At 34.1% G+C, this 12,019-nt stretch overlaps 1 protein-coding gene across 3 annotated transcripts; it reads left to right on the forward strand.

Moving 5' to 3' along the window:
* The first annotated feature begins 1,757 nt into the window (after nt 1-1,757).
* Nucleotides 1,758-9,512, forward strand: LOC141619187 (LEC14B homolog). 3 transcript variants are annotated; one of them, XM_074436212.1, is made up of 10 exons: nt 1,758-1,988; nt 2,264-2,770; nt 2,858-2,977; nt 3,864-3,941; nt 5,030-5,212; nt 5,316-5,393; nt 6,114-6,292; nt 6,621-6,776; nt 7,603-7,663; nt 8,971-9,512. In XM_074436212.1, exons 2-10 carry the CDS (start codon nt 2,387-2,389, stop codon nt 9,160-9,162), a joined length of 1,431 nt encoding a protein of 476 aa, XP_074292313.1. In that variant the 5' UTR covers nt 1,758-1,988; nt 2,264-2,386; the 3' UTR covers nt 9,163-9,512. The 3 variants fall into 3 exon arrangements, with proteins under 3 accessions (XP_074292313.1, XP_074292315.1, XP_074292314.1); XM_074436214.1 differs by having other exon boundaries at nt 1,858-1,988; nt 2,364-2,770; XM_074436213.1 differs by having other exon boundaries at nt 1,874-1,988; nt 2,359-2,770.
* Nucleotides 9,513-12,019: the final 2,507 nt, after the last annotated feature.

Genomic DNA, 12,019 nt, shown 5'->3' on the forward strand with positions numbered 1-12,019 from the left:
CTCCCAGTCACTATAATGTTCCCTCTTTCCCAAAACGGATTATTCAAGTAATGTTCCCCTTTCTATTTTTAGAAACTTTTACTCTTATTTTATTCATTTCTCTCTCCTATCACCAAACCCCACACAACTCTTTTACTCCTATTTTATTACTTTCTTTTATGTTTTGGCCCCACAATTCTTTATTTAACTACTAATAATTCATCCCTCTCTCCTATCACCAACCCCACACAACTCTTTTACTCTTATTTTAATACTTTTCCTTAAGTATCGTGCCATTATCAAAGGGGAACATTATGACGACTGGGAGGGAGTATATATTTAGTGTCTTGAGAGAAAATGTTAAATCTCTTACAACATAGTTTGACCATGACAATATACAATTAAAACTATTTGCTCCTTTTAAACTTTTCGCAAAATCAAATGAATTAGTAGTCTCTAAATAACAATAAAAAAAATATTTCCAATAAAAAAGAATAACATATACTACATACCTGAATATACAAGTATTGCTAACACGCTTAATATAATGATTTGTGAAAAATGTATATAGAACACAAAATTTCCAATAAAAAAGAGAAATTTATGATAATGACATGCAGCTTTAACGTCATAATACGTATACGGAGTATATCAATACAAATTAAGAAAGTCATACCAAATTTAGAAATAATAACCGTATCACAATAGAAAAATACCTTAATTAGGGGAATAAAATAATTAGATCTAGTTAGTTAAAGCCTCGTGTTGATAACTGTCTATTATTCCATTATAAGGGACAAACGAGTATACATTGAGAGCAGAGTTTCTATTAGATAATCATAATACATTATAGAATATTTTAAGATATTAATACCCGTATAATAATATTTCATATTTTTTTTTGGTGAGTATATTTTTTTTTAAGAAGGATAGTATATATCTTTGAATTAAAATGGGCCAGGCCACTTTGTTTAATGAGTATAGTTTATTCAATCATTCTCCCTTAACTTTAAACTTTACTCGCGAAATTGGTAATTAAGCCCTCTAACTACTCAATTATGAAACCAAGTCCCATAAGTTTCAATTGGAGTAATTAAGCCTTTAGCTTTTACCAAAAGTGAAATTCAACCCCATTTTTTAAATTTTCACCAAATTCTTATATTAAAGTCACTTTAATACAATTTATCAAATATAAAATATGTTGTTTTAGGATTTTAATTTTTTTATTTGTATTAAATATTGAGAATTGTTTTTTATTTTTATTTTTATTTTATAGTATATAGACAATTTATTATATAGGTATGAATATTATATACTCCCTTCGTTCCGGTCAATTGTTGTTATTTCGTTTTGGCACAAAGACCAAGGAAAAAGAAGAAGACCAATAACTAAATGACAAGTGGAACAAATTGAATGAGAATGATCAAATTACTCATCAAGTTCATTCTTAAAATTGAAAGGACAACAAATGACTGAGACACCCAAAATAAAAAAGGACAACAAATGACCGGGACAGAGGGAGTATATTATAAATAATTTATTAAATATGTATGTAAAAATGTTCTTCAATGATTAATAAACTATGTATAATTTCGTAAAGTTACAATTAGTAATTTTTATTATATAATAAATGGTTTAATACTAATATAAAATGTTTATAATTAAAATTCATATGAAAATTTTAAAAATGGATTAAATTTCACTTTTGGTGAAAGTTAAGGGCTTGATTGCTCCAACTGAAATTTATTGGGCTTAATTTCACAATTAAACAAAGTCAATAAGCTTAATTACCACTTTCGCTAAACTCTATGTTTTGGTCCCATTTATATTTATCGTGTTTTAAATTTAAGACGGATAATACTGCCTTTTCGGAAGTTTGTGAAACGCAGGACGTGGCTCATTTAGCCTTCCATATTTTACTGTCAACACTCTTAACACCATTATTCAATCAATCCGCCCCCAATATTCTCATACAAATTCTTGTTGCATCAAAACCCTTCATTTGTTTTGTAAGTAATTTGGTTTTATTTGTTGAATTTGTTTTATTATTTCATTTTAGTTACTAATATATAGGTTATTTTTTCACTCCGTATCCATCATTTGTTTACCTTTTATACTCTTTGTGAGCTGAGACGGGTATTTTAATTAAAGTTAAACAAACGATTGAGACGGATATTCCCGTAGATGGCCTGATGGGTATTTTAATTGATGATTATGTCTTAATTTTGTATTCATCTGGTTAAATTCAAGTATTTCATTATTTTTTACTTATGCAATTGATTAGGTTTCAAATGATGATTCATGTCGGAGTGTCGGACCCATAATCGTTTTGGTATTAAGGCTCTGATGTTGTTGTTGTCGTCGTCGTTGTTGTAATAGGGTAGGTGGGTAAGGGATTAGTAGGACAATGCCTAGGTCAAAGAGAAGTAGCAACCATTGCAGTGAAGGAACTAGCAGTAGTGGTAGTGGTAGTGGTGGTACTGGTACTGGTACCAGTGACCGCGAATTTGATAGCGATATTATTCAACTTACTAAGCTAAGATCAAGACCCAGTAAGCATATGAGTGGTAGGATTAATGGGAAATGTGATAATTGGGTCTCACCTGTGAAAATGCTGGCTGCCCGCGAGGGTAATTATTCTACGAGGTCTAAGTTTGCGGCTTCAGATGGTTGCCATGTTGTTAGTCGGTATTTGCCAGTGAATGGACCGTTTTTGGTTGATCAAATGGAAAGTAGTGCATATGTCTCCCAATTTTCGCCTGATGGATCGTTGCTAGTTGCAGGATGTCAGGTACTTGGCAGTTGGCACTACTCTCTTTGATTTTGTGGTGTATGTTTGGTGAAGGTTTAGTTTTCAGCATATTTTTTGCCTATACAGGGAAGTCGTATACGGGTGTACAATGTGGAAAATGGGTGGAAGGTTCACAAAGATATAATGGCAAAAAGCCTGCGTTGGACGATAACTGATACATGCCTTTCTCCTGATCAGCGGTTCCTTGTAAGTCCCTGTTGGTTTATGTGCTATCTTTGAGGACGGTTTACTGTTGCAGCAACTAAGCAACTATACTCCCTCAGCTTACTCAATTTCTATTTACGAATACTCGAGAGGACTTGCGTGTCATTATAGTTTTATGGAGTTTTGCATTGAGTGTTGTATTTGCTCCTTTGTGTCTGTTGCTTGTTAAGTTGATTTGTGATTTAATATTTGATGATTTGGTGAATCTATGTAACGCTTATGATGTTTTGCCCGGTGGTACGAAAATGCTCCTCAAGATTAACCTCTGTTTTCTTTCGCGGAGATTTTTTTTCTTGCGAATTTAGCAGACTAATTTTTGGCTGGCTTTAAATAAATAGTAAGGTGCCTGATGTTGAATGTTGCTCATCATGTAAAGTCTTACATTGGTGAGCAAGTCTTGGTCACCTCTGCTGTTTCAAACTTCCAATTGATATCTCCTTATGAAATGGTAGCGCTATCTAGTGTGATGCCTACGCGTATCCTTTCTGGCACAGACGTTATATTAGTCAGGTGTGTGTGGTTAGCAATATGATGTTGGAGGAACAATAATCCTCCGTTTCCGTCCTGCAAGGCATATTAAATTTTCTCCAACATAAGAAATATTTGGAGGGGTAACTCACTTATTCCCCTCCGCCTTCCCTCCCTTTCCCTTACCTCTACCCTACCCCCTCCCCTCTCCTTCCTTCCTCTTTTTGTATCCAAAACACACCCTTATTGTGCCTGGAGGCCAGTTGACATTGACAGTTTGATATACTAATTTGGTTACTTGTGATGGCAAGTTGACTGTTCTTTTGGTGATTTATATACTGAACTTGATTTAATAACTACTTGATGAGTGATGTGTTATTAATTCTATGAGCAACTGCAGATTTATTCAAGCATGTCACCGGTAGTTCATATAGTTAACGTGGAATCAGGAGTTAAAGAATCTCTTGCAAATGTTACGGTATGTATCAACTGGCTTGAGATATCTTTTTCATTTCGGTTCTCTTGGACATTTACAAAAACTAAGATACAGTTGCTTTCACATAAATTTTCTTTAGCAATTGCGGAAGTATTTTTCTCCACCCATATCTTCTCATGGATTTTTTTTGGGGGAAATAAATAAGCATATTCTCCCTTAGCCCGTAGATAAGTAGATCATGTTATGAGAACAATAGGAAAAATTAGAGAAACTTTCGCTGATGAATTTTGCCAGTTTGGAACTATTGCAATAGTAATATGGTTTGAATTTCATCTCAAATTACAAAAACAAGTGTGACGGGTTCAAACATTTATCAAATGGAACATGTATCCTCCTAGTCAACGCGCACCCTACTTTTTGTGAATTATTATCAAGCAACAATGACTCCTTCCTAAGTACTCCGTACTTTCTTACATTTGTCGAGGATGAACATTGACCGACATAGTTCTTTGTGCATACATTTATTCTCTTGGGTGAAAATTCAATGACCATTGTTTCATAAATTCTTAAAAATATAGGGAGTAATATAAGCTATCAAAATTTATACCTCGTAGGATGTAGACAATAGCTTTCTTATATATTAATACTTGGTTCACTTTTAAGGTTTTCCGGACCCTTAAGTTTTACTTCGGTTTCAAAATCGTTTTAATCTTTCTTCTTGATTTAAATTCTACTGTAAGTTTTTATAAAAGAAATCCGGAGTTCGATTTTAAAACCTCAAGTTTACCTTCTTTTGTATTATGTTTCACTCCCCTTTTGTTTTTCACCTTTTCTTTTCTATATTTTCGCATTTTGAGGTATGCGTTCACCCATGGACGGTTCTAAATGATGATTCATGTCAGCCGATCATTTTGGGATTAAGGCTATGATGATGTTGTTGTTGTTGTAGGATGCAGACAATAGAAATTGTGAAATGTATGTATTGGAGAAACTGTGTTTCATAAACTGTTTAATATGCAGTAGTTCTTATGTAATTTTGGAAGAGAGATAAAGACAATTAATAAGCTTATTGTGTGCCTAGATATTGTGCCTAGACAATTAATTACCTTTAATTGTCCTGCTCTTTACAGGAAATTCATGAAGGTCTTAACTTCGCCATGGAAAATGATGACAGGGATGAATATATATCTGGGATCTTTTCTGTGAAGTTCTCTACAGATGGACGAGAGATTGTTGCTGCGAGTAGTGATAGTGCTATATATGTTTACGATCTCTCAACTAACCAGTGTACTCTTCGACTATTTGCTCATGAGGTAACTTGTTGCTGTGCAGACAAATAGTTTTGGTATACTTCTTTATTTTTTATCCCTGTTACAAAGTTTTGTTGAGCATAATAAAGTTGTTGGCTGTTTGCAGGATGATGTAAATACAGTTTGTTTTGCTGATGAATCGGGTCATCTGATGTATTCTGGAAGTGATGATACCTTTTGCAAAGTAAGCTGCCTTGCTTGTTATTCTAGATATCTGATATGCTTAGCGCCTAAGTTCCTACCCTGTCCCTGTACGATATTGGGCTGCTCTCTGCTGTTTATGTGATTGAAACGTTTAGATTTGGCTTCAGGCCTTTTGTTAATACACGTCCATGCTTGATTTTCTTGAAGCGCCTTGATTTCCTACCATCTTATGAGCCAATACACGCCCATGCTACTGCCTTTCCCCCATTCTTGTGTCCAACCCAATCTTGGAATAATCCGGGGGTGATGTTACAGGGAGTCATTCATAGACACTTGCAACTTCCTATTCTTGTGTCCATCACAATAGCTGTATTTTTTTTTTTTTTTTTTTTTTTTTTGTAAAAAGACTTAAAAGTATATATATTAATGTGTAATTGTGTAAGACTAATTCTCAAGAAATTTTCTTGTAAAAAAAAGTAGGATTATATCTTAAGAACACTGCATTGTTTCACCTTTAGTAACTTTATGCCCTGCGATTAATGAAGGATGAAATGTTGAAGGATGTTGTAATTTCTTAAAATGCATTTCCTCGTGGCTGCATTCATGAATCATGAGATTTCCCGATTTGGGCTATATAATGTCTGGTTGTCTTCATATAGTGCTATTGAAAATCAATAATTAACAAAATACCTTTTGAGGGTGACAAAGTTTGTTCTTAGATAATTTTCTGCATCTTGAGCCAAGGATATCTGATTTATAGGTATGGGATAGGCGGTGCCTTAATGCGAGAGGACGGCCTGCTGGAACTTTAGTTGGTCATTTAGAAGGCATTACCTTCATTGACAGTCGTGGAGATGGGCGCTACTTAATATCAAATGGAAAAGATCAAACTATTAAACTATGGGATATTCGGAAAATGTCTTCCAACTCAAAGGCGAGGTATGTGTTTGTGATCATACATGTATATTCTCGTCTAGCACAATACTTTATTCTCTTTGAAGCTTGCAGTGTGTTTGTTGGCGTTGTTCACAATAGTTGTCTAGATTGAGAGAACTTCTGTGTTTTTTCTCAACCTTATTAGCTAATTTACTATTGCTTCCAACATGATGAGGTTTTACTCTTTGATTGCCGATGTCTTAGAATTAAGCAAAGATCTAAGAAGAGATAGCCTTTTACTAGTTATTTGTTAAGATGTTCGTATGTTGTTTAGTCTGTCACGTGTTTGCTGTAGACACCATTATGATTCTTGTGGATTCCTTTTTGTCAGTTCTGCACACCGAAATCATAACTGGGATTACAGATGGATGGAGTACCCTGCACATCGCAGAAAGATGAAGCACCCTAAAGATCAGTCCGTGGAAACATATCGAGGTCACTCTGTCCTCCGCACACTTATACGCTGTCACTTCTCACCAGAATTCAGGTAACTTTTACTCCTGATGGTAATGTTCCGTTACTTATTGTAACTTGACGGTTTCAAAGGATGATTCATGTAAGCAGTTTCCAAATCATTTTGGGATGAAGGCCCTGAAAATTTAACACCCGAGTATAATGAATTTATGTAAACTGATAAAATGAGATTTATTCATTTATTTCAACAAATTTTAAGTTTTTATAAAAGAAATCCGGACTTCGATTTTAAAACCTATAAATTTACCTTGACTTTGTATTATGTTTCGCTCTTTTTGTTTTTCATTTTTTTCCTTTTCTATTTTTTTTTTTCGCATTTTGAGGTGTGCGTTCACCCATGGACGGTTCTAAAGGATGATTCATGTCAGCCGACCCCAAATCATTTTGGGATTAAGGCTCTGTTGTTGTTGTTGTTGTTGTTGTATATCAAGCAAATCGTGTTTGATCAGCAATTTTTTTACATATTATCTGTGAAATACTATGGACACTGTAGTAGTTGAACTGCATCTGCTTTCCGGAATCACAGGGAAGTTAGCTTCCTGAAACAAGAGCTTTTCTTAACCATTATTTTGCCTTCACTTATTCATGGAATTTGTTTTTATGTAGATGGTTTTGGGTAAAGAATTCCAGACCATATTAAAAAAAAAATCGTTTTTTTGTTTTAGTTAGACTAACGTAGAAATTAAGTTTTAGTCAACCAAAACATGTGGCATGGTTCTATGCTTTTGTGTATATAAAAAGGCTTATAGCTCTGCAGTGTATGCGCTACAATTTGTATGAACATACTTCTATGAAAATTGGAGCGTATGCTCATTGCTGGTATCGTGTGCATGTTGCAGCACTGGTCAAAAGTACATCTACACCGGATCAAATGATGGGGCTGTCTATATCTATGATTTGGTGAGCAATTACATTTCTAGCTACTTAATACTCCGAAAATTAAATCTCATATTTCTTGTGAGTTGTGACCATATTGTTTCTAAGGTGAATGATGCTTAGTCGTTCATGATTTATGAGGTCATTGTTTGTATAATATGGAACATGCTTTAGCCCTTCAATTTTGTTGAATCCCGAGTTAAGAAAAAACTGCATCCTTAAGTGCTGCCATGTTAGTCAAACACATGGATGTGTTCTTGCTTGTATAGTTATCGTGTTATTGCTTCCCATGGGATGGAAGTTTCATTTCCATTAGGGCCAACAACTCATTATGCTTTTGGCTTTGGAATAAAGCAAAATGACTCACGGGCCTCTTTAGGTTTCTTGTATTGTGAAGTAGCAAAGTATTCTTGCATTTTACGACTCAGTTTTCATTATGAGCCATTTTGGAACAGCTTTCCGCCCCCCTATTTCTAAATCAAAAACATTAAACTTTCTCCCAGCACTCCAGCAGCGGCCGGGGCTCCTCCCACCTGTTCACAACCTTAACCTAGTAGTAGATGGGTTTTGCCCGAGTGCCCCTTCAAAGCCACATGTCTACCCCTCTGCCTCATTCATTCACTCCTATAGTCCTATTGCAACGGGTTTCTTGTACTATCTCTTACTAGAGTCGTTATGTTTTCTTCTACGGTCTCTTACAGTAGTGGCGTTATTTGTTTTGACCAGAGTTGGACTGTGTTTTGCACTTTCTTACTTGTCAAATAACAACTTTTGCGTATGGTTTGCCCCGTTTAAGATAAAAAGCTTTTGACGACTCTTGGGAGATTTAGAAGTGTAGTAGGACTAGTAATTTTCGATACAATTCCCTTTTTGTGCTGTTGAATGGAGACTATCAAATGGGTGTGAATTGTGGCTGAATATTCCCTCCAGTTGAATGGCGGAATGATACATTTAAATCAACTCTCGCTTCTGTAAAAATATACTGCTATGCCTCGTGGAATTACTTATCAAAAATACGATGTCCCTGTACTGTGCAATTATGTACCACTATGAGTCTCTCTTGTTATGTCCTCGTGGGTATGCGTTAACGACTTTTGTCACGACGGTAGTACATTTTTATTCTATTTGTTCGTTTACGGCTTTTGTCACGAATGTCATACATTTTTATTTTGCTTGTGTCCTAGTAAACTCTTTCTGAATCTATTGCTGTCATTATACCTTTACTTTGTGGCTGTCGCCATTCGTTTTTCTGTAATCTCCTTTTTTTTTTTTTTTTTTTTTTTTTTTTTTTTTTTTTTTACTTTTGACGGTTAAATATTTTTAAACCATAGGTGAGTGGTGATGTGGTAGCCAAGCTCGACAATCATGAAGACACAGTGAGGGATTGCAGCTGGCATCCTTACTATCCGACACTAGTAAGTTCTTCATGGGACACAATGATCGTCAGATGTGAATATACTGGTGATCCCGAGACTCCATCCCCTATTCGACGCAGAACTCGTCGCAGGAGACAGATCGTTTAAGTTTGTCTTTCGACTGCCATGACTATATGAGTTTCCGCATCCAGGGTTTTCATTCTACACGACAAAATCCTGCTGTACAGAATCCCGTTGTTCAGGCAAGTAATAGTTTCATACTTTCATGCATTCTTTTCATCATCATTGGAAAGAAAGAACGAATTGATTCTATAAATTTTCTTAGAACTTGAATTAGCATGTCGAAGTAACATTACGTAATTTCAATAAATTTTCTTTAACCGATGAAAACTCAGTTTTCGTACCTGTTTGTATCTTGTTGTGATTATCACCTGCTGAATTATGTTCATTCTCCATGTTCATTCAGCTTATAGATTTATCGAAAAGTTTTAAAACAATACTCCGGAAGTACGTCAAGATAAATTATTTGGCATGAATTTATGCAAGAAGTCTGTTTATCATTTCAGTTTAAACTTCAATTAATCAATAATTTTCTGTCCTCGATTTTTTTGGTATTCTGTTTTAATTTTTGTGTCGACAAATTGTGATTTCTTTCGGGTCACTTTCTCTTAATTTGTGTTTCTTCATATTCATATTAGAGGTAGTATGAAGGTGTTTCTTCAAAAACCGAGAACAAGAGAGAATCGGTCTAAGAGAATTGATCTCGGTCATTGATTTCGTCAAATTCCTACACAAACTACTAAATCTCGTGTCTGTTTCAACAGATCTCGGTCATTGATTCCGTCAAAACCAAAGATCCTAAAATTTAAAAGCCAGTTTCATCAAAATGAGCTCGATCATGACTCGATCTCTATATTTATATATATAGAGACGGATGCCAAAAATAGTATTCCTCGTCATGAATTATCTTTTAGATAAAGTCTCCTAATTTTTCTCTATTATTTTACGGTGTCTTATGTCACAACCAATGGATTATTTACCTTCTTATCATTATCATTCAACCATTATATTTTGTAAGCTAATTAACTAAGATCTTTTTTTATATTAATAAACGAGACGGAATCGTAAAATTGTTAAAAAGAAGAAAAAATTGCACAAAAATAAATCAAACAAAATCCTTTTATTGCACTCTCACCTTTCTTTTGAGGAGGTAAAATCCTCCAAAGAGAGGGAAGAAATTTTAATGTGAAATATAAACACAATTTCCTCGACATCGTAAAATTCTTGTTAAAATTTCATCCCTCATTTCGTTTCCCTCAAATACGATACTAAATCGATTTATCAATTTGAGGGAAACATCGAAATCATTTCAAAATTATCGATCATGGGCACGAAAGTATTATATCCCCATGATTTTTTACAAAATCAACATGGCGGGTCGTTATCGATTGTTCATCAAAATCACATAAGGGGTTCTTATGTGAAATTTTCGAAAAGAAAACGTTCAACGACGCCGAAGAGAGGGTTAACAAGACAAATAATTTTGCTTACAAGAGGAGAATCATTAGAAAAATTACAGAAGATTAATGCTGAAAATAATGTTTCGGTACAAAACTATGCAGGGTCGGCTTTTGTCGTCTCACCGTCACCCGATTCACTCCCTTTGCCATCGTTCTCGACAAAGGGTGCTTCAAATCATAGTTCCGCCACTAGAGATTTACGACGTTTACTTGGTCTTGAATCTTAATTTTTATTTGTCTTCGACAAAATTCGTCGTACTAATGTAAATCATAACTAACAAATGTAAACCATTCCCATGACACATTGCATTTAATCAAAGATTAGAAGTACTGTATATCAGAAGACATTTGTGATGAAAATTACAAATTTAAAATAGAATTTTTGTTTGTTTTTAAATTTAGTTTTATGCAATTTGTCGTGGGGTTGTAATTCTTGTATCCTAGTAATTATTCACATTTTGATGAAATTTTTTTATTATTTAAATTATTAGATTTTATTATACCGGTTGTTAATTTTTCTTATTTTTTCTCCCATAAGTATTATGCTTTTGTCCCATCTATCATACTCCGTATTTAACTTGTTTTAAATATAAGACGAATATGGCTGTCTTTAACAAGAACACAAATTTGTGAAGCAAGAAAGACATGCATTAAATTTTCACATGTGACGGTTTCATACATTATGGTCTATGGATGGTGTAGTAAAGCTATTTAAGGGTAGATCGATTTTTTTTGGTGTAAAGGAAGCCACAAAAGCACTTTCAATGTTAATAGAGTTCGAACCCAGGTCATGAGTTATATTTCACGACTTTATCAACTAAACTAGTTGACATCTGCTTGAAAGAAAATCGATAGGAAGAAGTAAATGCAGCATACAAGATTAGAGGAATGATATCCATGAGAATCATAGTTGCAAGCCTTCTACAATTACCTATATTAATTATTGGAAAATGATAAATACAAATTCTTAATACTATACTCGTACATTAATTTCATTGGTGAATGTGTAATTTAGTTCTTAATTTCAAAATTAATACCAAATTTGAAAGGTATTTAATGCTTAAATATCATTACCCTTAATTATTAAGGATGCATTCCCTTTCTTCTCATTTTCATTCTACAATTTATAAGACACAAAATAATTTTTAAGACAATTGCAAACGAAAAATGAGTCTAAAACAACACATATATGATATACCCAGTCAATTATTTTATACCGGTCTTAAGAGAGACTTACTATATGTCCGAAAATATTGATTCAATGAAGAATCAAGGGACAGGACAAGGACACTAGAACAACTAACTCAATGTCTAGGCCGGCTACTACTGTGTTCGTGCCATCAACATTCTTTTATTCCAACCCAATCACAATTATTTTTACTATGATCGTATATTATAGACTAAGACCGTTTAATAATGTAAGACCGTCCTTTTATCAGTGTAATATTCATTTATTGTGACAAATGATTTTATAATAAAAAACC

Source organism: Silene latifolia, chromosome X (genome assembly GCF_048544455.1).
Source record: "Silene latifolia isolate original U9 population chromosome X, ASM4854445v1, whole genome shotgun sequence".
NCBI classification, from domain to species: Eukaryota; Viridiplantae; Streptophyta; class Magnoliopsida; order Caryophyllales; family Caryophyllaceae; genus Silene; species Silene latifolia.

Coding starts and splice junctions, on each gene's coding strand:
- LOC141619187 (XM_074436212.1), top strand. CDS start 2,387: ATGCCTAGGTCAAAGAGAAGTAGCAACCATTGCAGTGAAGGAACTAGC. Junction 3,942..5,029: donor AATCTCTTGCAAATGTTACG/GTATGTATCAAC, acceptor TGCTCTTTACAG/GAAATTCATGAAGGTCTTAA. Junction 5,394..6,113: donor GTGATGATACCTTTTGCAAA/GTAAGCTGCCTT, acceptor TCTGATTTATAG/GTATGGGATAGGCGGTGCCT.